Source organism: Brachyhypopomus gauderio, chromosome 18, assembly GCF_052324685.1.
Source record: "Brachyhypopomus gauderio isolate BG-103 chromosome 18, BGAUD_0.2, whole genome shotgun sequence".
NCBI classification, from domain to species: Eukaryota; Metazoa; Chordata; class Actinopteri; order Gymnotiformes; family Hypopomidae; genus Brachyhypopomus; species Brachyhypopomus gauderio.
The window spans coordinates 20,574,446-20,599,552 of record NC_135228.1 but is presented as its reverse complement, the minus strand read 5'-3'; the positions used below and the strand labels follow the sequence as shown (position 1 = coordinate 20,599,552).

The 25,107-nt window shown below is 46.4% G+C and overlaps 1 protein-coding gene across 1 annotated transcript in view; it reads left to right on the top strand.

Annotated features, from left to right (window-relative positions):
- cacna1bb (calcium channel, voltage-dependent, N type, alpha 1B subunit, b) overlaps positions 1 to 25,107 on the top strand; it is a 131,559-nt gene that overhangs the window by 91,219 nt on the left and 15,233 nt on the right. Inside the window, exons 21-40 of the mRNA XM_076980781.1 lie at positions 33 to 95; positions 3,373 to 3,990; positions 4,415 to 4,587; positions 4,821 to 4,947; positions 5,378 to 5,507; positions 6,155 to 6,214; positions 6,350 to 6,456; positions 11,059 to 11,155; positions 11,875 to 12,035; positions 12,285 to 12,422; positions 13,427 to 13,628; positions 14,549 to 14,713; positions 17,234 to 17,344; positions 18,363 to 18,446; positions 19,595 to 19,714; positions 20,102 to 20,167; positions 21,639 to 21,730; positions 22,110 to 22,260; positions 22,633 to 22,760; positions 24,115 to 24,211. Of these exons, the coding sequence (XP_076836896.1) occupies positions 33 to 95; positions 3,373 to 3,990; positions 4,415 to 4,587; positions 4,821 to 4,947; positions 5,378 to 5,507; positions 6,155 to 6,214; positions 6,350 to 6,456; positions 11,059 to 11,155; positions 11,875 to 12,035; positions 12,285 to 12,422; positions 13,427 to 13,628; positions 14,549 to 14,713; positions 17,234 to 17,344; positions 18,363 to 18,446; positions 19,595 to 19,714; positions 20,102 to 20,167; positions 21,639 to 21,730; positions 22,110 to 22,260; positions 22,633 to 22,760; positions 24,115 to 24,211 (2,890 nt within the window). The remainder of the gene's footprint in view (positions 1 to 32; positions 96 to 3,372; positions 3,991 to 4,414; positions 4,588 to 4,820; positions 4,948 to 5,377; positions 5,508 to 6,154; positions 6,215 to 6,349; positions 6,457 to 11,058; positions 11,156 to 11,874; positions 12,036 to 12,284; positions 12,423 to 13,426; positions 13,629 to 14,548; positions 14,714 to 17,233; positions 17,345 to 18,362; positions 18,447 to 19,594; positions 19,715 to 20,101; positions 20,168 to 21,638; positions 21,731 to 22,109; positions 22,261 to 22,632; positions 22,761 to 24,114; positions 24,212 to 25,107) is intronic.

Genomic DNA, 25,107 nt, shown 5'->3' with positions numbered 1-25,107 from the left:
CTGTGTTGTTTTGTTTTGTTTTGCATGTGCAGTTTTGTAAAGCAAAATCGAGATGTGCTGTCTCGCAGTTCCTCCGTCTGCAGCACACACGCACCGTGAGTTTGGCTCCCACTTCCAGTATTCTCCTCTCCTCTCCTCTCCTCCTCTCATCTTCTCTCATTTCTCCTCTTCTCATAACCCATCTCATCTCTGCAGTTCTCTTAAGTGTATTAAATTAGTCACTGCTCCTCTCCTCTCCTCTCCTCTCTCTCCTCTCTCTCTCCTCTCCTCTCTCTCTCCTTTCCTCCTCTCTGCTTATAATCCGTGGCATCCCTGCCATGCTCTTTAAACACATTAAATCTAGCCACTGCTTTTGCACTGACTTACATTTCCCTCTAACACAGGCTGAGACGTTCAGCTAATAATGATGCTGTTACAGTGACTTCAGTGAATGTGTAATGTTGAGAAAGTGATTTTTTGCCAAATGCAGAAAGCACACGATCCCTGTCTGATCAGCTCTTTGGTGTCGCTGTGCTGATACAGAAACCATGTCTTCTCTGATCGTCTGTATTATGTCACTACACTGATGTAGAACATTTCGAAGTGTCTCCTGGCACGATGAATTATGTGTATGACGGCTCTTAGAAATAGCTGACCTTTGTTTTCCCTACAAGTGAGTAACAGTTCCAATATGAATGAAGGCTAAGCTACACAGAGCAGCTTGTGTTTTCTGCTTTAAGGCTTCAATGACACGTGTGTGTGTGTGTGTGTGTGTGTGTGTGTGTGTGTGTGTGTGTGTGTGTGTGTGTGTGTGTGTGTGTGTGTGTGTGTGTGTGTGTGTGTGTGTGTGCGTGCGTGCGTGCGTGCGTGCGTGCGTGCGTGCGTGTGTGTGTGTGTAGTTGTACAGTTGATATTGTGTCAAACGTTCTGTAGCTTACTATGAGTTACTGGCCATAATTTACCAAGATCCCAAATAAATACTGTTCATTTTCATGGACAGTTCAATAAGATTAGTAGATGATTTAAAAAGAAAACTACAGGACTCCTACAGGACTCCTACAGGACTCCAACAATAAAATAAAGCACTATGGTTTGCTCTGTGGATAAAACAAAATAACCACCAAAGAAGAGAAGGTGGCAAAGCTCAGAACAGAGAAAAAGGAAATGAATAAATTCAAAATAGTTTTGCAGAAATTTCTATGTATCATCATTTTGGCTTCTCGCTGACGGCATGGAACAACACAACACAGCCCTGACGTGTGTGTTCCTGGTGCGGTTTGTGCTGTTCTTGTTTATGTCACAATGGCAGCAGTCACAAAACACACACCAGATTAACGAGATTAGCTCCTACCCTCCGGTCTTCCTGATTTACCCATGCAATCTCCATTCTCAAGAAATACCTTCAAGCTTAGATCACCTCAGGAGTGTTAAATGGCCCTGTCTTCACTGACCTTGCCCTTGTCACCACAAACACTGACTTACAGAACTCGAAGCAGTCTAAAGACCTGCTTTTAGCTGAAATGCCATAGACCTGTTACTCAATAGATTACCTCGGTGTTATTAGGCTTGCACACGCATGCACAAATCTTCAGGGCCATAATGTGTTAATGTAAGTATTCCTTAATATGTGTTATATAAGTGTTTTCTCTCGTTTTTGATTACTGTCTGCACTGTCTGTGTTTGTCTTTCCTTCAGTTGGACAACATGCTATGGTCTCACCTCTCTGATCTCACTTCTCTGATCTCACTTTTCTGGTCTTAACTCTCTGGTCTCACCTCTCTGGTCTCACCTCTCTCTCACCTCTTTTATCTCACTTCTCTGGTTTCACCTATCTGATCTCACTTCTCTGGTCTCAGCTCTCTGGCCTCAGCTCTCTGGTCTCACTTCTCTGGTCTCACTTCTCTGGTCTCACTTCTCTGATCACACTTCTCTGGTCTCACCTCTCTGGTCTCACTTCTCTGGTCTCACCACTTTGATCTCACCTCTCTGATCTCACTTCTCTGGGCTCAGCTCTCTGGTCTCACCTCTCTGGTCTCACTTCTCTGGTCTCACCTCTCTGGTCTCACTTCTCTGATCTCACCTCTCTGGTCTCACTTCTCTGATCTCACCTCTTTGATCTCACTTCTCTGGGCTCAGCTCTCTGGTCTCACTTCTCTGGTCTTAACTCTCTGGTCTCACTTCTCTGGTCTCACTTCTATGGTCTCATTTTTCTGGTCTCACTTCTCTGGTCTTAACTCTCTGGTCTCACTTCTCTGGTCTCACCTCTTTGGTCTCACTTCTCTGGTCTCACCTCTCTGGTCTCACCACTTTTTGCTTCTATTATGTTAATTTTTGTTTATTTGGCTTTCACTCCCTGTCTTTTCAGTCCTCTTCAGTCTGTGTATGGTTGCCATGTGTGTCCTGTCTTTAACATGTCTGATGTTCTTTGCTGTGTGATTTTTGGTGCTGCTCACAGGAGTTTTGTCTTCAACCCCGCCTGCGTTGTGAGGTATAGTTGCCACATAGGTATTATGCAGGTCACTGTAGAGCACATGTACCTGAACACTCTCCCATTTCCTCTTACATACCACATTTACCTTTGATTAGCTACGAGAACATCTCATGTCCTGAATTAATGACAAGATATTATTCTGCGTCATTACCTCAGTTCTGTAGGCTAAAGCATGAAAATGGGGGGTCCTTCCATTTTCCTGCAGAATACCATGTTGGTTTGTGTACAGTTCAGTATTTATAAAGAAAAGTGCAGACTTTGCCTCCCTGTACCCATCATCATGGCCTGGAACTCACCCTCGGTACATCAGAACCTGCCTTACCTACATCACGACTGTTACCAAGGGGGTTTTTTTTTTGGGCTTGCCTCTGGGGCAGCAATTAAGTGATACGTGAATCCTGTGGGTGTGACAGAGAGCACCTTTTCAGACAGCAGATCTCACGGAGGGCTGATGGCGATTACAGCCCAGCAGAGCAGCAGTGGGGCATGCGTTGTTCACAATCCTCTAGCACACCATCAGCACTTCTGGAGACCTTCTGTGAGGTTGCAGCTCCTGGCCACACCTGGCAGCTTTGGTCAGCAACAAGACTTACAGGGGCAGAAAAAAATGCTTCAAATTTGCATGATGGAGACATAAGAATTGGCTTTTTGTCTTCTTTTAGGCTGACGGCATTAACCATTTTCATTTTTTAACCACATGAATATCACCCAAGCTCATTATGCTCATTTATTGCTGTATTACGGTCTCCTGGTGCCGTCATTGTTACTGTGGTGATGCGGTACGTTAGAATCGTTGGCGTAACACGGTCTTCGCGTAGACACGAGCGCCGTCTCCTTCGCTGCTGTCGTTCTGTGGACCGTCCTTCCTGACCGCTCTTCGTTTTTATCCCACCTTCCTCCAGCAGGGAGCAGCAGCGGTCTCTACAGAAGATGTCTGTGTGGGAGCAGCGCACCACGCAGCTACGTCGCCACAACCTGCGTGGTAGCAGCGAGGCGCTCTACAGTGAGCTGGAGCCCGAGGAGCGCCTGCGCGTTTCCTCCGCCCTGCACCTGCGGCCCGACATGAAGGCCCACCACGACCGGCCCCTGCTGGTCGAGCAGCGCGACAGCGATGGTACCGCTGGCCAGGACGACGGACCCCGGCCCGCGGAGGATTTCGCGGGGGGCGGGAATGGGGGCGTGGTGGAGGAACACCTGCGGAAACACCACCGGTGCAGGGGGGAGAACGGGGAAGCGGGCGAGGGCCGGCACCGGCGACACCACGGGCGAGGCCGCGAACACCACCGCACGGCCCGCTCCCCGGAGGAGGGCTCGGAGGACAGGGAGCACCGGCACCATCACTCCCACAGAGCCAGAGACACAAACGGCAACGGAGCCAAAGGAGAACCCAGGCCACGGGGGCTGAGGGAGGCCGAGGGAAACGCCGAGGAGAGGAGGAGGCACAGGTCCCGTGTGAAAGCCCAGTCCACACTGGACACGGAGGAGTTCAGGGAGAACGGAGAAGGAGCCCTACGTCACAGGTCAGGCACCAGCTAGTCTCAGTTCCTAGGGCACCTTCATTAACATGCACCTATTGCACAGCTGTGTGGAAAACCTGATTGGTCACTTGAGGGATTTGGAGGTCACTAATTTCTCAATACCTCTGAATCTGTAAGTCCCATTTTACCTCATCTCACTTTCCATAAATTAACATATTTTAAAACTAAATTGGTTACCATTGCCGCATAATTCTAAATAAATATTCTGTGTCATAGTAATTTCTTCTTGGGTCACCACACAGTGAAGGACAATGAAGAGGCATTTGGTCTTCATCATCCTTTAGTGGCAGTTGGTCATCATCATCTTTTAGTGTATATCAACTCTGTGCACTTGTGTATCTGGTATTGTTCCCAGTACGATTAGCCTCTCCAGTTCCTTTAGCATTGGGCCATTTTTCATGGACAGGGTGGCTAATGCAGATGGCAAGGCCTTGGGCAGCAGCCCTGTTCAGTCCCCCAGCAACCCACCGGCTGTGGAGAGGCAGGAGGATTCGGACAACCTGAAGAACAGCACCAGGGCCGGCTCCAGCATCCCCGTCACCATCTCCGCCCCACCAGGAGACTCCACCATCGTACCCAGTCAGTAGTCCAGTGTCTTTAGACCTTTCTTTTAACCACAGGATCACAGCATGTAAATAAGAAAACCACGTCGTGTGTAGGCTAATTTTACATCGCCTAAAGAAATAACAGCTGTCTTCTAGATCTGCCGTGTTAGATCTAGATCTAGTTTTTTTTTTTCTCTCCTAAATACCCACGTTGTGTTTGTGCTCAGTTTCTACATTCTGACTATAATTTGCATGTGGTCTTGGCAGTAGCCAACGCAGATGGGGACAGCCTGCTCCTGAATGACGAGAAGAAAGATCTGGATGTGCTAAACCAGAACGCGCCCAAACAAATCCTGCCCTACAGCTCCATGTTTGTCTTTGGCCAGTCCAACCCGTGAGTAACACAAGTGGCCTAAATCTGTCCTCACAAAGCAAACTCCTCTCCCCAAGCATGAAAGAAATCGCCTGTGACACACACGACAACTTATGGTTGAGATGTCAAGCTGGGGTCTTGGCAGGGTCCAGCAACACTAAACCGTGCTAAACCACAACACTAAACCTGCTCCTGCACCTCCTGATTCAAATCGTCTAATTATCGAGCCCTTTATTGTGTGGATTCAAGTGTGAAGGTGAAAGGAAAACTGAAATTGGAACCAGAATTGAACAGCTGTGTCTTCGAGACACACTAGTGCTTCACCGCATCTCGCTTACTGACTTGTTAATAGCAAGAGGCTGTTGTTACTGTGTCTTGCTCTTATTCTTGTGTGTGTGTGTGTGTGTGTGTGTGTGCGTGTGCGTGTGCGCGTGTGCGTGTGTGTCTGTAGTGTACGAAGGCTGTGTCACTATGTGGTGAACCTGCGCTATTTTGAAATGTGCATTCTTATGGTCATCACCATGAGCAGCATTGCACTGGCTGCAGAGGACCCTGTCCAAGCCCATGCTCCCAGGAACAACGTGAGACCCCCCCCCTCACACACACACACACACACACACACACACACACACACACACACACACACACACACACACACACACACACACTCAGGTCAGGGACCACTCACTATGTCATCTTGATATCTACCAGCTATTTATACAAGACTGAATTAGCACATCAAGTAACTGGAGTTTTCACGTTTCACAATGTATTTTTATCTCCATTGATTCAGCCTGAACGTCAGTGCATCTGTGAGGAGGAGTGAGTGTGCACTAGGCCAGCAGAGGGCTACTCACTGACCCTTTAACTTCAGGCAGCCACAAGACGTGAGATTACTTACAGGAGAGTAAGAGAGATGGTGTGTAAACATGCCTCTTAACCCCGCCTGAGTGGGGCCTTCCCAGTTTATGACTGACCAACCGGGTCACTAAGCTTTAAAAGCCTGTCAGATGGACGTCAGCTCTCTCAGAACGACCTGACTTGGCGTCTTCATGTTATGCCTCTAGAACAAAAACGTTGTAGGCTTTATGCTTGCGAGCTCCCTTGAAAGGATGTTTTTAAACCTCATGCCTGCAAGCGGATGACTGTACTGCTGTGAATCCTGACAGTGTGACTCCACCTTGCTCATCAGCGAAGGATTTTTTGCTGTGTTTTTTTTCTTTTTCAGGTGCTAAAATACTTAGATTATGTCTTCACTGGGGTCTTCACGTTTGAAATGGTGATAAAGGTATTTTTAAAAGTCACTTCTACACAGATGTGTCCACTCTTGCTACAGTGTGCACGTGTGTTAAGTCTTGCGTGTTGGACGACAGGTGCCGTACCGTGGCTCCTATTAACCCTCGTTAAACTTGTGTGTGATTAGATGATCGACCTGGGTCTGCTCCTCCACCCTGGCTCCTACTTCAGGGACCTGTGGAATATTCTAGACTTCATCGTGGTCAGTGGAGCGCTGGTGGCTTTCGCTTGCTCGTGAGTACAGATGTTTGTATATGTGATGTTTGTGTGTGTGCGTGCGTGCGTGCGTGCGTGCGTGCGTGCGTGCGTGCGTGCGTGCGTGTGTTTATGTGTGTGCGTGCGGCCTGTGGAATGAAAGCATGTTAATTGTGTTTCGGGATTATGTTCCTCGTTCTCACCTGCTCTGCTTTACACATGTCCTCCCACCTCCCCCAAGAGGGCGGAGCCTAGCATAGCAGTACTGTCCATGCTGCCTCCCTCAGGAGGGCGGAGTCAAGCATGGTAGTACTTATTGACTTGGCTTCCTCCACCAGAAAGGCAGAGCCAAGCATAGCAGAACTTACTGGGTTGGCTGCCTCCCCCAAAAGGGGCGGGGCTAAGCATTGCAGTACTTTCTGGGTTGGATGCCTCCCTCAGGAGGGCGGAGCCAAGCATAGCAGTAGTTACCCAGCTGCTCCGATACCATCAGAGGTGCACTTATTTCCCCTGTTGTAGAGTAATTCTCACAGCAGCCAAATGGCTAATTGCTACTTACCGAAATGAGTTTCAAACAGCTCCCTCAGTGTGGTGTGTGTACGCAGACGTACGGACACACACACACACACACACACACACACACACACACACACACACACACAGCTTTAAATGAGCCTATGCGTGATTGGTTCAAATGTGCGAGAACCCTTAGAACAGTGTTGTGTGGATGTGTGTGCTCCCTGGTTCTGACTGACACAGGCCTGTACACAAAAGCAGTGGAGAACTGAGGCTCCGCCCACAGGGTGGGGCTTCACAGGCTGTGTCTGCTGAAATCCATGGCGTCCTGAGACGCCTCCATGCAACAGCTAATGTTGTTCTGTCCAGTCAGTCTTTTGGGGGGCTGAGTTAGAAATGCACTTGTGTTTAGGTTTTTGTTCTTTATTCCTGCCAAAGTATTGGTGCTGTTCTCAGATCAGTGCTGGCGTGATTGTCTCTGTTATTTTCGTAGTAATGCATGTTCTTTGCTGCAGGCCTCAAACCTGCCTCTGTCACTCTGCCTCCGTAACTCTGCCTCTGTCCGTGTTTCGGTTCTCAATCTGCCTCTTCCTCTCTCTTGTTACTGCTTTCAGGAGCCTCATGGGGTATGCATTAGTTACTGCTTGCTTTTCCTCTCTGTGCGTGTGTGTGTGTGCGTGTGTGTGTGTGTGTGTGTGTGTGTGTGTGCTTGTGTGTGTGTGAGCTAGTTTGACTGAAGTCTGTTCTAACCACAGATATTTGAGCAGCATGTCTCCTGTTGTGTCTTCTCATGATCCACCACTCTGTGATACCATCATGGTTTGCGTACGAAGTCTGAAACTGTTGCTTTCACCGAGTATCCATGCTACGACCATGTCAGCTTATATTACCACTCATCAAATACCACATCTTCCATTCTCCATTTATCTTTGGGCTGTCAGAAATAATAGGATGTCTGCAGCGAGTGGAATGGGTTTTTATATCTAGTGCACTTAAAGGTTTTCTCTTCTAAATGTGTATTTGCAGAGTATATTTATAAATCACTGTATAGTTGAGTTATGAGGTGCATGGCTTTCTACCATAAAGGTGCATGAGTGTGTTATATTCTGTAAATATAAATGTAGTGTTTGTGTCTGCCTTTGTGTAATGATTTTGTGTTTCAGATAAAACCCACATAAATTGTTTCTTTTGGGTAAATCTGCTTTTATTTTAAGAACCAAAATAAATAAAACATGTAGTTTGTGTTCTTTAGTTAGTTTGATCAATGTTTAGCTGTGTGCAATGCTTGTAGTTTTTTTTTTAATACCTATTATTCCCAGCACAACACTGGGGTGAGATGTTCCTGCTGTGATTCTTCTGTTGTTCTATGCTCTTCCTACAGCCGTGTCTGCTTCTAACGCGTATTCTCTGTCTGTGGAGCTGCTCACGTCTGTGATTGTGTCTGTGATTGTGTCTGTGATTCTGTATTTCGTATTTTTTACTGTCTGTGTGTGCATGTGTTTATCACTTGCTTTCCTTCATCAGATCTCAACAAAGTGTGACCAGGTGGGGACAGTCTTTAGCTTTATAATACCCGTTCACCCATGACCCCCACGGATGCCATCCCTCCCCTGTGACCCCCCCAAAAACTCATTTTCCCATCCTGGATGGGATGGACCCCTTCCTCCACTCGGACACCTTCCCTCTGTCTCTCCGAGGGTTCAAACCTCTCTCTGGGACGAGCAGTCCTACTGTACTATTACTGTTATTGCCTTCAAAGGGACCCCATCACACCTTGAATGTGTTGATGTCAGCTTGAATACAGAGATCTTATGCAGCTCAGTGACCAAGTGTAAAGTGCATATGTTTGCTAGGGATAATTTCTTCTATTTGGAAACAAAACTGAAAGTTGTTAAATAGCTTTTTCCCCCCCTGTATATTCAGAAATACATCTGAATATTTAGCCAGCTGTTCACCAGACTGCAGACGAGGTACTGCAGAGTAACCTAAGAATAATTCCGCAGAGGTTAATGAAACGTTGACATTCACAAGCTTTCCCCTCCCACTTCCTGGGTCCTGGAGCACAGAGCGGGAGGCTTTCAATTAAAGGATTCTGGGTAGCAGACCTCTCGGTGATTACCCGAATCTGCAAACAGATTGTTGCTTTCCCCGAGAACTGCTTTGAGTGCTCTTTTAGCTGAACTAGACCTATACATATCACACACAAAAAAACCCATGAAGAGGAAGATTTTGACTTAGTTCCTTCTCCACCTGGGTGATGGTGGTGCCTGTGGAGGCAATGGGAGAATAGTAGCTGATCCTCCCCCACGTGCACCGCGGCAGGTGTGTGTGGAGGCTGCAGGACTGATCAGTGTTTCAGTGCATGGGAGCTGCATGTGTTAGCACTAGCGACCCCTCACAGGGGAGAAGACGTTATGGAGCTGTTCACAGAGCTGAACTGTGCTACTCCTGTTCATGTTTGAACATTCTGCTCATTGGAACCTCAGTGGCTTTCATTTGGAAACCTTTTTAGCAGATCTTGCCACTGTTGTGTTATCAGAGGTGCTAAATGTGTAGAAATGTACCACTCTCACTACCACTACAGTGTGTTCAGAGTTATTGTGCTTGTATTTTTGGCCATGTACCAAAACATCCTTATATTAATTAGCACAGCTACCTCCAATTAATCCCTAATTGGTTTTTTTTTTTTCCTAATTTCACCTTTGCTGTTTTTTTTTTTTTTTTTTTTTTTTACAAACCAAGTAATTTTAGTTTGCACATAGATAGATGTTGGTGCTCAAAATAATTAAACAAGACTTAACAATGAGCAAAAAATATTTTACAACAGAAAACACTGGAAATATCCAAGATAATTCAACAAGCTTTCACACAAACAGATAACACACCAGGCAGTCCTCCGCTCTACCTGTGAAGGGTTTAGGATTAAAGGTTTTGCTAAAGACCAGATTACAGAGTGGTCAACTTCACTCTTCACTCCTAATTTAAACACTGTTGCTGTTTTTGTTACGTTTTATTTGGCATAAATATTGTGAGCAGTGATTTTCTGTCAACCTTTGCTTTTGTAAAATAAGAGCACTCTAAATGATAGAGTAATAATTCTGAACACACTGTACATATGCACAATCCTTCCTTCTCTTACACACGTCCTCTTACTCTGAATTTCTCTCTCTCCAGAACTCTCTCCTCTCCCCGCTAGAAAACTTTTCCTCTTTTTGAATCACGTCTTTTGTTTAACTCATTTTCTTTAGCTTAAGGACTGAAAATTTTAAATTTATAGGTCAGCACCTGTCAATTATAATATAGAACTGCCAGGAATTCATCATCAATTTTTTTTTTTCTCTATTTTCTATTTCTCCCTATAGTCAAATCCTGGACATGTGAATTTGGTCATTTGTCTTGTAGCTGTCCATTAGCTTCTACATTAATATTTCATTTCTTGATTATGTAATTGACGCTGTACTTGCGGTGTAGACAGCACGAGCTTTCACTAAGACACCAACCCAGACTCAGGACCCCGCTTGTGTGCTTGTCCTAGACAGTGTCCACTATTTTATAGATATTTGACAGAAATTCTTAGCATCTACTAATGTTATGCAATTATCAGCCCCAGTGGTAGGCATGGTTTTGTAGAATACCTCTGCGCAGGTTTATACGTTTAATTAAAATACGGTGATTTGGATAATATAATAATATAATTTGGAATTATATATGGACAGATCAGTAGAGACAAGTTCATTGATATAATGATAGATGCAGAGTTGTATAATCCAGGTTCAGAAAGTAAAAGTCCTCACCAGGATTTTGCTCAAGCTTGCTAGATTTTCTAATTAGTGCAATCCAGGTAAAATTAGTGGAATCAACACAATCCAGGAAGCCGGAGCAAAATCCTGGTGAGGACTTTTACTTTCTGAACCTGGATTATACAACTCTGGATAGATGGGCTATGTGAAAGAGTGTTTGTGCGTGCAGTCAGGGGGATTTGTGCATGTGTGTGTGTTTGTGTGCGCGTATACGTGCGTGCGTGCATGTGCACACTGTATGAAGGCGCGTGTGTTGGGAGGTGTAGATCCTGAACCTCGCCGTCCTGAGGCTCACGTCCACTGACTCCCTGATTGTGTCTCGCAGGGGGACCAAAGGCAAGGACATCAACACCATCAAGTCCCTCAGGGTCCTGCGAGTGTTGCGTCCTCTGAAGACCATCAAACGCCTGCCCAAACTCAAGGTACTGTCCTTTGTGCGGTGGTCCTTGCCTCTTACCCGACTGTACTCCGGGTCGTCACACAGCTCATCGCATCCCTACAGCCGAGAGCTCACTGTGCTTTGCATGCAACGCTCCCTTTGTCTCTTATCACTCCGAGGCAATGTATTCTCATGAGGCGAGGAGGCGAATTAGACATTGTTAATGGCAATAAAGCATATTTCACCAAATGTGCTCATGTGCTCAGCATTATCTCACCAAAACCAGACAAAAGCTAATTGATCTCACAAAGGCAGTTGCTCAGACTGAATGTCTCCGTGGAGTAGACGCACCGAGGGCTGTATAATGTTACACCTGCCACATAATTAAAAATGGCTGTAGGTGAAGGGGCGGGGCAGATTCATCCTCTTCGTGATGACCTCTGGGTGGGCACCTGGGCACCTGTGCGTGTGCTGGTGTAGGCCTGTGGATGTGTGCTCACCGTCTCTACATTCCGGCTTCCCGTGACGGCACAAAAAATTGCAATTTCTGTGCATTAAATGTCGTCTCATCGGCAAAGTAAAAGTGAAAGTGGACAGTTTAACAGTAAAACAAAATGGTCGTAATCGATTGAATAAAGTGGGAAGGAAGTAAGTGCTACGTGCTGTGTGCGTGCGTGCGTGCGCGTGTGTGTGTGTGTGTGTGTGTGTGTGTGTGTGTGTGTGTGTGTGTGTGTGTGTGTGTGCGTGCGCGTGTGCCCTCAGGCGGTGTTCGACTGCGTGGTGAACTCCTTGAAGAACGTGCTCAACATCCTGATTGTCTACGTCCTTTTCATGTTCATCTTCGCCGTCATCGCCGTGCAGCTCTTTAAGGGCAAGTTCTTCTACTGCACGGATGAGTCCAAGACCCTGGAGAAAGAGTGCAGGTGCCCCCCCCCCCCCCCCCCCCCAAACAACTTTGCTATCACCAACCCCTTCAACTCAATGAAAATTCTTCACCATTTCACCTGTCCTGTTCTTGTACTGTTGGATGCTTTGTTTTTTTAACACAACACGCTTTTTCCTGCCCTCTTCTCCTTTCTGTGCTCCTCCCCTCTGGGTTGGGTCTCCTCCCTGCTCTGTTTTGGCTCCTCCCCTATGCTCTCTCTCTCTCTCTCCGCCTCCTTCCGCCCCAGGGGGCAGTTTCTGGACTACGACGGGGACGAGGTGTCCGCGCAGCCACGAGAGTGGAAGAAATACGAGTTTCACTATGACAACGTGCTGTGGGCCTTCCTCACCCTCTTCACGGTCTCCACGGGAGAAGGCTGGCCCATGTGAGTGGCATGGCAGACCGTGGCAGACACTAGCAGAGTCCCACCAGTCACTGTTCAATTTTTCTGATGCCCGTCACTCACAACAAGCACTTATGCCATTTCATTCACTCTTGGGCACGTCATAACGCAGATATCTGTTCTGTTCACCAGGCTCCAGACTCCATAGGTAAGGTAGAGGAAAAGACACACACATATAGACTCCAGCGTTGAAGCTGATGTATGTGGTCTCATGGCACTGATGTAGTTCTAGAAGAGCCATAAAATAGCTAAGAGCCCTTTAATCAAGTACCTTAATAATCCTGTCTTCATCTCTCTCTCTCTCACCATCTCTCCCTCTCTCACTCCATCTTTCCCTCCCTCTATCTCTTTCTCACTCTCTCCAACCTTCCATCTATTCCTTACCCTCTCTCTATCTTTCTCTCCCTCCCTCCTTCTATAACTCTCCCCCTCACTCCATTTCTCTCTCTCTCTCCCTCTATCTCTCCTTCTGTTAATTTCCTCTTTCTTAATTTGTAGAAAATCACTTTTTATTATCAAATACATGCTTGAGTAAGTAAAACAAATGTTAGCATACATGTGAAGTGAAATAAACCAGCATCCTTGCTAATCCATCTCCGATCCCCTGCGCATTTGCTGATCCATTTACTGACTCGGCTATTAAAACTGACTGCCCACAGAAGCACATGTGTACATTCTTTTATATGGGCGATTTGAGTGATTCGTTTAATCATTTCAGATATTCTTGAGGCAGTCTGTTAGGTTTAAAGATTGTGTCATCATTTTTGCAGAGTGTTGGCTTAACAGCTTTGCTCGCCAAATGCAGGGTGCCTGGAAATCGGGTCCAAAATCATGTCAGACTTGCAGCCGTTTACGGCGCCGCCCTTTGTAGACGGACCGGAGCTTCCGCGGCTTCACACTTGTTTGATGACTCGGTCTCCACGTCTCTGTAATTCAATTGGACGTATGTGAACATTATATCGTCCATAATTTGTGTGTGCACGCAGGGTGCTGAAACACTCTGTCGACGCCACGTTCGAGGACCAGGGCCCAAGCCCGGGCTACCGCATGGAGACCTCCATCTTCTACGTGGTCTACTTCGTGGTCTTCCCTTTCTTCTTCGTCAATATCTTCGTGGCCCTCATCATCATCACGTTCCAGGAGCAGGGAGACAAGGCCATGTCTGAGTGCAGCCTGGAGAAGAATGAGGTTCGTGGCTCCACGTGTCCCCATGTCCACATGTCCCCTCACAGGGTCCACTCTTATGCAGATGTAGTGATGACTAGTGAGGTGCTTGTGGATTTGATCATTTGATTCTGATTTTATTTAATTATGTCTTTTATTCATGTAGTAGTATATGTTACAGATGTACCTTTTTGTAATTTGTTTTCTGTGCATACGAACATAAGGGTGTTTTGTGCGTCTGATAGTGAAGACGACGTGTGCCTCTGTGTGTGCGCGCGTGTGTGTTCACATGCTTGAATTACTGTGAGCAGTGCATGCACACACGCATACAAGCACCTCCGGGTGAGATGATCTCTTTGGAGAATTTTCCTCACAAGTGTACGCAGAACCAACACACCTGTCCAGGAGCATTCCTTCTACACACACACACACACACACACACACACACACACACACACACAGGAACACTGCGGTGCAGAGATAAACCTCAAAAAGAGTTTCGCCAGGAAAATTCCCCGCAGTTCATTATCTATTCTCTTCCTTTCTTTTGTTGTACCCCTCGGTATCTTTCTGCTTTGTTTTCTTCTGTTTTGATTTTTTTATCCCCTCGACACACACTATCAGCAGAGCTTGTCGGGGGGGTAAGGGATGGCTTGTTCTCAGCGAGGCCATTCGCCTCTGTGTTTAGCTGTTTAAACAGCCTGTAAGAGGGCCTCTGTGGTGACCAGCGGTGCTAGTTTGATGTTTGCTTTCTTCCTCTCACACTTGGATTCCGAGAGCTCTGAGCAGCTTCTCTGATAATTAGACACTGTTGGATCGAGATCCGCCACTGAGAACAATAGTGGCTCCCCGTGGGGTCCTGGAGCCACTGATTAATGAAGAGTCTTAAGAATTAAGACTTCATGAGAGAATTAAGACCTCCCTTCTCTCTTTCTCAACCCTAGCGGGCCTGTATTGACTTTGTCATCAATGCCAAGCCCTTGACCCGGTACATGCCGCAGGGCAAACACTCGTACCAGTACAAGATGTGGAAGTTTGTGGTCTCAACACCCTTCGAGTATTCCATCCTGACCATGATTGCCGTCAACACCGTGGTCCTCATGATGAAGGTAAGGAATGTCCACATTCTTATACGCACGTGAGTTACGGTTCTGGCCGACATCCACTACTTCAGGTTTGAGCCCAGAGACCATGGGTGTGTCAGAGTCTATCCTATACCACCAGTCTTGGCCTGGCGCCTGGCCCTTTGATTCATTATGGACCGTGCGGTTTAAAATGAATTAAAACCATCCATATACCATCCGCATTATGGTCTTCGTCCACTCAGATGCCTTATAAGAAAATATAGAAAGGGATGGATGACATCCAGGATTTGACTTTATCAATCACGTTTGCTAATCATCTTGGCTTCATATCCGTCGAGCATGTGTTCTCATTTAGAGAAGATCATTAGTGTCTCAGTGAGCCTGGGACATTGTTGGACTGGAATCATGAAGAGAGTTGAAAAAGTTCACCAGTCTCTCGGTGCGATGAATACAGGAGGTTGTGTGTTTATGAGAGGGGGTTTAAAAAGGTACACATCTGCATATAGGAACTGGACTGATGGAGAACCCAATATTGGTGCATGTGCATCAGTGTAAGTACATATGTATAGAGATATGTAAATGTAATTATTCTATTGTGCTACACACAGCTGACCAGCTGGAACACTTTTGCTATCACGACCAGGGGCGGACTGGGACAAAAAATCGGCCCTGGCATTTTTGGACCAGACCGGCCCACTCACACTCGATAACGCTTTTCACACTTTTCAGTTTTTTGAATGTGTATACCAACAGTTTACACTCTTTAAAACCATGTACCCTAAGCCATGCCATGAGTTTACAGGAATTAGTGAGAGTGAAATTAAATAATTTTTAAATCATTAAATACTTTCAAAAAGTTTTGTTTATTAACAGTATGAAAATGCATATTGAACCACTCCATCACAGTAATGAATGCAGCATTCATCCAACTGGGTGTGCCTATGTGTTTCAGGGAGGAAGACAAGAGAAAGAAAGAATAGAGATGAAAAATAAAGGATCAGATGCTAACTCTTCCAAGAGTAGTACTCAATAAATTGTGAACTTACCCAGTCAAAAGAATGAATGTATGTTTTTTTTTATCTCAACATAAGGAATTAATTATTGTTGTTTTATCAGAAAAACAGACACACAGCTGCATTGGCATAATACTGGCAAAAAAAATTGTCATTGTAAAAAATAAGATTTTCTTTAATTAGAGCCTAAATTTTCTTTAGCCAGCTAGGCTAAATTCACCCAAACACATCCAGGTGAAAAAGTAGCTAAACCTAGGCTTACAAGTTAAACAATCAATGGCCTAATAACAAAATCAGAAAACTGCCCAGTAACTCAGTTTAATTGAATGGTGGCTTTAAAAATACACCTAGAAATATTGGATTTATGAAGATTTGTGAAGAGGCACACAGCAGCATTGGCATATGGCACAGGCAATAAACAAAATTACCATTTTAAAAAGTGTAATTTCCTTTAATTTCTGTACATTGTCCCTAAACACCTCCATAAAAGCTACCAAACATTTCCCCTTCCTACCAAGCATAGCCTTAGTCTAGCCTACTACTCACCCCACAAATATTAATAGTATAATAATGAAAATAGAATGCTGCCTGCTGAGTGACTTAGTACTGTTTTTGTTGGTGAATGGAGGTTTTAAAAGTGTTCTCACATTTAAGACTATTTAGTTCAGAATGGAAGACATAAAAGTACTAAAATAGGCTTATTTACTCATACAGTCAGTGTACACAAAGTCTTATAATAGAGGTAAGGACGTTATTCACTTATTTTACCTTTTGCATTTACAATACAAACTAACTCGGCCATAGAACATTAGCCAAAATGATTTTATTGATGTTTTATCAATTTATCAGATTTGGCAAAGGGTTTGGTTGCTTAACCCTACTCATTTATAGCTGCTCTGAAAGGAGTCAGGCTTACCGCACGTTCAGTACATGTTTCTGTCCACTGGCCACCGCCACCAGTGTCATCGGCCACGGGAGCTGATGAAGGCCCTGCTGTGGCAAACATTTGAGTAATTTTTATACATTTGGCAGCGTTTACTTGAAGTTCAAGCTTCTTTTTTGTCGTAGTTTCTCTGCACCTCCTTTGCGCTTTTTCTCCATCTCAGATACTCACATACGTTATGTTAATCAACGTTAGATTGCACTACGCACCGGCGCATGGAGGAGGGGGTGTTTGATGATATGATTGGTACAGCTCTGTGTCAGTAAAGAAAATAACCAATGGGCTGCATACCAGCGTGTTTAAGGACCGGTAAACTCTCGCGCTGACTTTTTTTGCCAAATGCATTATGCAGGCAGCAGGAGCATCGCGAAAGGTGTGTTAATGTGATTCGCCAGACAAGTGTCAATCAGCCAGCCTCCATCTGAATGGGCCCACTGATCTACTTGTTTTATGGGCCGGTCAGACCAATATATAAATAGATAAAAAAGTGTCAGGACTGTCGGCCCAAATAGCACGTCGGCCCACCGGGAAAATGCCCGGTATGCCCGATGGCCAGTCCGTCCCTGATCACGACCTTTCACCTTACAGTTCCACGAAGCCCCGAAGCCCTACGAGGAGATGCTGAAGTGGCTTAACATCATCTTCACGGCACTGTTCACCCTGGAGTGCATACTGAAGATCATTGCCTTTGGCCTGCTGGTGAGGAACCCTCGTAGCTCACGCAAGGCCTGCCGTTGATCCTGGTCTGCTCTTCACCGAGGCTATTTCACACACTTAATTGGTAGGAGAAACCTTCACCGCTCAGAAGACCTTCGAGGTTCCGGCATCAAACACGTTCAAACATCTGGTGTTTGAAGTCGCGCTGCAAATGTGTCTGAAGTTTCTTTAGATGTGTGGGCAAGTGGAGAAATTAGCAGAAGAGAGGGTGAGAGAAAGTATGGGGGGGAGGGGGAGAGAGAGAGGGAGAGAAAGAAAGAGAGGGTGAGAGAGAAAGAGAGGGATATGTATAGACAGGGTGAGAGAGAGAGGGATATATAGAGAGAGGAGAGAGAAAGAGGGGGAGAGAGAGTGGAAAGAGAAAGAGAGGGGAGGAGAGAGAGAGAAGAGGAGAGAGAGAGAGGGGAGGCTTTTGTGGCTTTTGTGTAAAGAGCACAAGCTGCCTGGCTTGACGTATGAGCCTGGGTGCTGTTACTGTCTCAGAAAGCTGAGCTCAGAGGGCCGTCTGGGAGGGCCTTCTGGGTCTCAGGCTCCGCCTCCACTTAGGGGCCTCGTTTATAAAACGCCTCCCGTCCAACGCTGTCCGCTTAGCTTACGCCCACCCGCTACAACCTGCTGGTAGACGGCGCCGTCTTGTTGCCGTGGCGCTGTGCCCTTGGTGACCGTGGTTCAGCAAATCACAGTGGCGTGCAGGAGAGGCGTATACATAACACTGAGGCTCCTAAATGATTTTGGCCCATCATGGATCCACTCTTTAGTGAGAGCTTGTGTGTTAGTCCACGTGAGTGTGTGTTCGTGCAAATGTGTGTGTATGCATGCCAGATAGGTAGATATAAACAATAGATATACATATTTCGTGCGAATGGGTGTGTGAGTGTGTGTGATTTGACGTGTCTCCTCGTGAGACATTGATGGGAACTGCTGGAGAAAACCTCTCGGTGCGCCTGCTGTATGCTGACAGATGCTTCTCCATACCTGCTCTCTTTCACAATGTGTCCAGAACTACCTGAAGGAAGCCTGGAACATTTTCGACTTTGTGACCGTACTGGGCAGCATTACTGACATCCTGGTCACTGAGATCAAGGTAAGCACACGAGCAGAACGGAGGATCTTCTGAGGCCCCCAGAAGCTGCGGAGGCAGAGGGAGTCAGGTGTAGGACTGTCTTTATGTTCGGTCTTTCAGTGTTTGTGTCTCTGCCTGTGCATCTGTATGTCTGCAAAGTTCTCTTTCTCCCTCTCTGATGTACGGAAAAAAGTTTGGATACATCAGGAGCCTAAAAGTAAACAATAAACACTAAACTAAATAAAAAAAAATAACTAAAACACTAAAGACATTAAACAGATCAGTGAAAATAACAAGCGCTATCAAAATATGTATGTCATGTATCTCAGACTACTAGAATTTCAGTTTTGAATCCCAATAATTGCTCACATAATCAATCACCTAAGACACATGACCTAAATCATGACATAATCAATCACCTAAGACACATGACCTAAATGCCTTATTTTACACGTTTTTTATGCATCAGATTTAGACGTCGTGTGTTGAAGCCCTGCCAACAGAGCAGTGCTGACAATGGAGTCTCGGTGTGTCAGCATAGACTCCGCCCCCTGCCCCGCCCCTCCACCCCTCCCCCCCCCCCCCCCCTAATGATTTCACTGTCGCTCTGTTTCCATGCTAAATCTGTGTTGGCACCTGTCTCCTTCTCTCCCAAATGGACGACGCAGACGGTAAGTAGCTTTATTTGTCCTGCTTTGCTACTGTCCCCCTCTGTCCCACCTGTGGTGTTTTGTGTGGACGACTGCTTGTTTGTATGCCAAGCTGATGTTCAGATACAGCACCAGTATCTGATTGGGGGATTGGTTTCCATAACGATCTTGACTCACGATTCTCACTGCACGGTTGCAGGAATGAACAAAATTCCGATATTGTTTTCGTTTTTGGTTTCTTCTTTGCCGCGTAATCCCGGATATACACGTAATCTAGCAGGGATGGGTACGGCTGCATGGCTCTGTCTGGAGCGGCCTGACAATCGCTCCTTTGATGATCAGCCCCCACTAAACTGCATGGGAGTGGCCAATCATTTCCCTGTAAGAAATGACATTGAAATCTGCTGATTTCATGGACAGCGTGGCTGTAACGTCTAACGGACCTGAAGTGCTTGCAGGGTCGGTGCGGGCGGAGGCCGGGCTGGGTTATGGTACCGTGCGTCTCTCTCACCCTCTCAGCAGAACAAGCTGATAAACCTCAGCTTCCTGAGACTCTTTCGAGCGGCTCGTCTCATCAAGCTTCTGAGGCAGGGATACACCATCCGTATTCTGCTCTGGACCTTCGTGCAGTCCTTTAAGGTCAGGAGCATTAACGTCCACCCTCACTATTCACAATCATGCCATGTTAGGAAACACGTCTGAGGTCTGAACGCATAACCTGAATAACAGGACGTGAGCGGAATAACATCTGCTGTTCCAAAAATGATGATTCTCATTTTATTGTTGATAGAAATTATTTTTTTTTTAGTCACTTGATGAGCTTAATTTGCTTGGATGTTTTATGTGGAGGATTTAGCACAAGACATGAGTACAGTTGTGCTGAAAGTGCATAAAAGCGTTTCACATTTTGTCCATGATACCCCTAACCACCCCCCCCCCCCCCCCCCCCCTTGGTGTGCGTGTGCCCCGAGCCTTCTATTGCCCCTGTGGTATGCCAGGCTAAGGTCCTGCCTGTTTGCCCTGTAGGCCCTGCCCTACGTGTGTCTACTCATCGCCATGCTCTTCTTCATCTACGCCATCATCGGCATGCAGGTGAGACCTCTGATCTAGCACAGCGCCCCCTGTAGGACACCCCCTTACCCCCTTCACAGGCCTGAGATCAGCAGGACGCCGCCACGCTGACCCAGGGTCCCTTGGGCCCCCACATAGCAGCCTGCATTAGGATCAGTACTGGATCAGTACTTTTAATCCTGTGACCGCACACTCATCATTCTTCAGGGTCGACGCGGGTCTATAGCATCTACATGTCGTCTTGTTTCGTAATGTGTGTCATGGTGACGCAGTAATTGATATGTATGCCGTTTGATTAATGGGGTAATTATGATAGTGGTTCTGTTGCTTCATCCATTGCATGAAGAATGGCGTGTTTTAAGGAATTATTTAAGAGCATCTTGCTCATCTGTGTCTGGAAACCCTGCTATTCAGTCGATTAGGACGCCATTGTAAATCAGTGCTAATTGCATCTTCTGGAAGAAGAACGGCGGTGTAATCACTGAGCTGCATAATCACCCGTATGCTGGGCTCACGTTCTGCATGGGGCTCCTCCAATCACACGCCAGCGCTCGGGCGAGGAAGTCGGTCCAAGCCACTCCCCCCCGCCCCGCCCACCGTGCCACACACACCCAACTTAGACAAGTTTGCACTTTCTGCCGTTGGGCCTTTGTTGGAGAATGACATGGGTGGGAGTTATTCAGCCGTGTCCCAGTGAAAGCTGCTTTGCTTCACAGCCAGTGTGGGAGGTTGCCATCTCTTCACACTAACGCGTAAATCCAACGTCCACGTCTGATCGCTCCGTTAGCAGCGCACAGACAATCTCCTGCCAGTGTCTCCTTAGGGTGGCACTGTACATCAGTGCTAATTGTGTGTTATTGAAGAAGCTGAGTAGTGTAATCACTGTGAGCTGTGTAATCACCACTGTCCTGGCACACAGGACTGAAGCCTGTTTCTGAAATCGCTCAGCTGTCACATTTTATATTAAACATCTCTCAGCCAAGCAAAGGTGGACATTTGAAATATGTCTTTCAGTAAACTCGCCGTGTCTTTGTTTGGGATTGTTAAATGTATGCACACTTCGGATAGTCTGTGGTCTTTGCTGCTATTTTAATCCAGCACAAGGGTTGGTTTACTTGGCAATTTATTGTAATCTTTTCTTGTAAAATGTATTTGTTTAACCAGAATTTGTAAATGGTTGATAATCAGGGAACATGTCATAGAATGACTAATGACTAATGGATGTAAATCTATATTACAGCGATGTGTTATCAAAACATTATCATCAAGCCAATTTATTAAAAACTCAGTGTTAATATTATACACCCCTGGAGTACCCCACATGCCTTAGACTGCACGCTGCTCACTCGAGTCTGAACAGATGAGACCCACAGGCACTATAAATGATGGACATCACCTCACCATCCACTGCTGTCTCAGGATTGTCTAAGATGCCATTTCGCCTGCATGTTTGTTGTCGTCCTGTCCTAATAGTGGCCTGTTTTTCCATCAGGTGTTTGGAAACATCGAGTTAAATGAAGAAACGTCCATCAATCACCACAACAACTTCCGCACGTTTTTCCAGGCTCTGATGCTGCTGTTCAGGTAAGAATACTCTGAGGTTCTGAAGGTGGACTGATGTGGTCACTGGGTTGCCAGTTGCACATATTAATCCTCCGCCCATTTTCCTTTGAGCCTGGTCCAGAAAAAGATTAAGCCTATGCTAAACTCAAAGGGCTTTCAGTTGAAAATCACTGCTGGAGTGGGATTCTGTCCAAGAGGCTAAAACTAATCTCTGTGTGGATTCATATGGTGAATGTGTGTATAAACATAGGACAGCTGCATTCTCTATGTAATCTCATGATATGCTAAGAATGCACGAGTACTCAAAAATCCCTAACTGTGTGTGTGTGTGTGTGTGTGTGTGTGTGTGTGTGTGTGTGTGTGTGTGTGTGTGTGTGTGTGTGTGTGTGTGTGTGTGTAGGAGTGCCACTGGTGAGGCATGGCATGAGATCATGCTGTCATGTCTGGGAAACAGGCTGTGTGACCAGCTCTCAGGTTCCAGTGGGGCAGAGTGTGGAAGTGACTTTGCCTACTTCTATTTTGTTTCCTTCATCTTCCTCTGCTCATTCTTGGTTTGTGGACACACACGCAAACACACACACACACACGCAAACACACACACACGCAAACACACACACACACGCAAACTCGCACACACACGCAAACTCGCACAGACACGCAAACACACACACGCAAACACACACACACATACACACAAACGCGCACACACACATAATCGCAAACACACGCACAATCACACACACACACACACACACACACACACACACACACACACACACACACATTCTTGCTCCCCTGCTTATTCTTGGTTTGTGGATTCACACTGACACACCCACAAACACCCCAACATACCCACCCACACACCCATCCACCCACACACCCACCCACAAACACATAATCCTCTCTCACTCTCCCCACTACAGATGCTGAATCTTTTTGTGGCCGTCATCATGGACAACTTCGAGTACCTGACGCGCGATGCCTCCATCCTTGGGCCGCACCACCTGGACGAGTTCATCCGTGTTTGGGCAGAGTACGACCCTGCCGCTTGGTACTTGTCCCTCTGCATGCACGCCACTGACATCTAGTCCTTCAGTAACAACACCCGACAGCTTCGGACAAAGACAGGAGAGGAAAAGGAGCTGACACACGTCTCTCCGGCCCTCCAACTAAACTAAACTCAGGCTCGTGTGCTGACCCATGCCAGAGTGACAGCCTAAAGTTCAGCAGAACCAGGGCGAGGCTTCATCTACACCTCACTGCACTAAGGCCTGACTTCAGTCACCACCGCAAGATTAACTTAATCCAGCCCAGCAGAAACCCACACAGCATTGCAGAAGTCGGATGAATTCAGAACTACTGGCATAAGTCGTCTTATGCCATTTGGAAATGTGTAGTTTTCACAAGTGAAATATTTCTCATTCAGGCCTTCATAAATGAACATTTGTAGTGTCGTACTGTTTCACATTATTTGAGTTCCAAATGCTATTTTTGTGTATATCTTGAGTGTCCTTTTGTGATTTCAGAGGTGAATGTCTAAAATGCATTATTATTATTAGTTATTGTATTTATTATTATTATTATTATTATTATTATTATTATTATTATTATTATTATTATTATTATACTGAAACTTAATCAATGTTTTATTTTTTCCAGCGGAAGGATACGTTATATGGATATGTACAATTTGTTGCGCATTATTTCGCCCCCTCTTGGCTTAGGGAAGAACTGCCCTACTAGGGTGGCTTACAAGGTTTGAAAACCTACACACTTCCCCCTGCAGGGGGCGGTGTTGTAGTTCTAATGAAATGCCCATATATTGCCTGGCCCCTTACTGATTCAAATATAGGTAACCATAGAAACAGCAGAAAACAAAGCCACCTTGCATACTAAGTCCTTCATCTCAAGCTAATCCTAAATGCCCTGGATGTATCTTTCAGCCCTAATTGCTGTAAATATTGACAGCGCTAGCAACCCGTGGACTGCTAGCAGGGTGTCCGCTTTGTTTCTGTGGGTTTGGCATGCAAGTCGACTTTGTGCAAGTTCACCATACAGAAAGAGACGAGGCTGCATCCCTGTTCACCACCCGACCCCATACCTTCCTCCACCCGACCCCCACCCTCCCTCCACCCGACCCCCACCCTCCCTCCACCCGACCCCCACCCCCTGAATCCATCTGTGTCCGTGAGTGGACAAGATGGCACCTCACACTCGAAGCTTGCCCTCAGCAACCCAGAATAATAATGACTGTAATAATGACCTTTTGTTTGTTTTTGTTTCAGTTTTTTCTCCCAATCATCATGCTTTCATTTTTACTTTCTTTTCATTCTCAACTGGTATTCCTGCTCTACCTCCTTTCCTCTTTGTATGACCTTTGACCTGCCGGTGCCACCTCTGTGAAGTGGGCGCATATCCTACCTCGATATGTACGAAATGCTCCGTCACATGTCCCCTCCGCTAGGTTTGGGAAAGAAATGTCCATCACGCATTGCCTACAAGGTAGAGCCAGCCTGTACCCTTCATCCCACTCCCGCTCCCGCTCCCGACTGTAGCCACTCTTTGTGCTGTTGCCTTGCTAGATTGCGCTGCGATCAGTCTTCGTGTGCTGGAGCTGTGTCGTGTCGGTACTCTTCCTACCCCTGTTTGTGCTGCTGTTCATCCCTCGCTTTTATGTCTTGGCGAAATATAAAATGACCAGCAAAAACACTAGTGTGAAGGATAGAGCGTGAGCACCTGCTGCACTTGTGGCTATTGAGGAACAGCTGTAGCTGCTGGACCAGGCTGTTTGATTGAGGAGCAGCTGTAGCTGCTGGACCAGGCTTTTCGATTGAGGAAAAGATGTACCAGCTGGACCAGGCTATTCGTTTGAGGAGCAGCTGTAGCTGCTGGACCAGGCTGTTCGATTGAGGAACAGCTGTAGCAGTTGGACCAGGCTGTTTGATTGAGGAACAACTGTAGCTGCTGGACCAGGCTGTTCGATTGAGGAACAGCTGTAGCAGCTGGACCAGGCTGTTTGATTGAGGAGCAGCTGTAGCTGCTGGACCAGGCTGTTTGATTGAGGAACAGCTGTAGCTGCTGGACCAGGCTGTTCGATTGAGGAACAGCTGTAGCAGCTGGACCAGGCTGTTTGATTGAGGAGCAGCTGTAGCTGCTGGACCAGGCCGTTTGATTGAGGAACAGCTGTAGCAGCTGGACCAGGCTTTTCGATTGAGGAAAAGATGTAGCAGCTGGACCAGGCTGTTCGTTTGAGGAGCAGCTGTAGCTGCTGGACCAGGCTGTTCAATTGAGGAACAGCTGTAGCTGTTGGACCAGGCTGTTTGATTGAGGAACAACTGTAGCTGCAGGACCAGGCTATTCGATTGAGGAAAAGATGTAGCAGCTGGACCAGGCTGTTC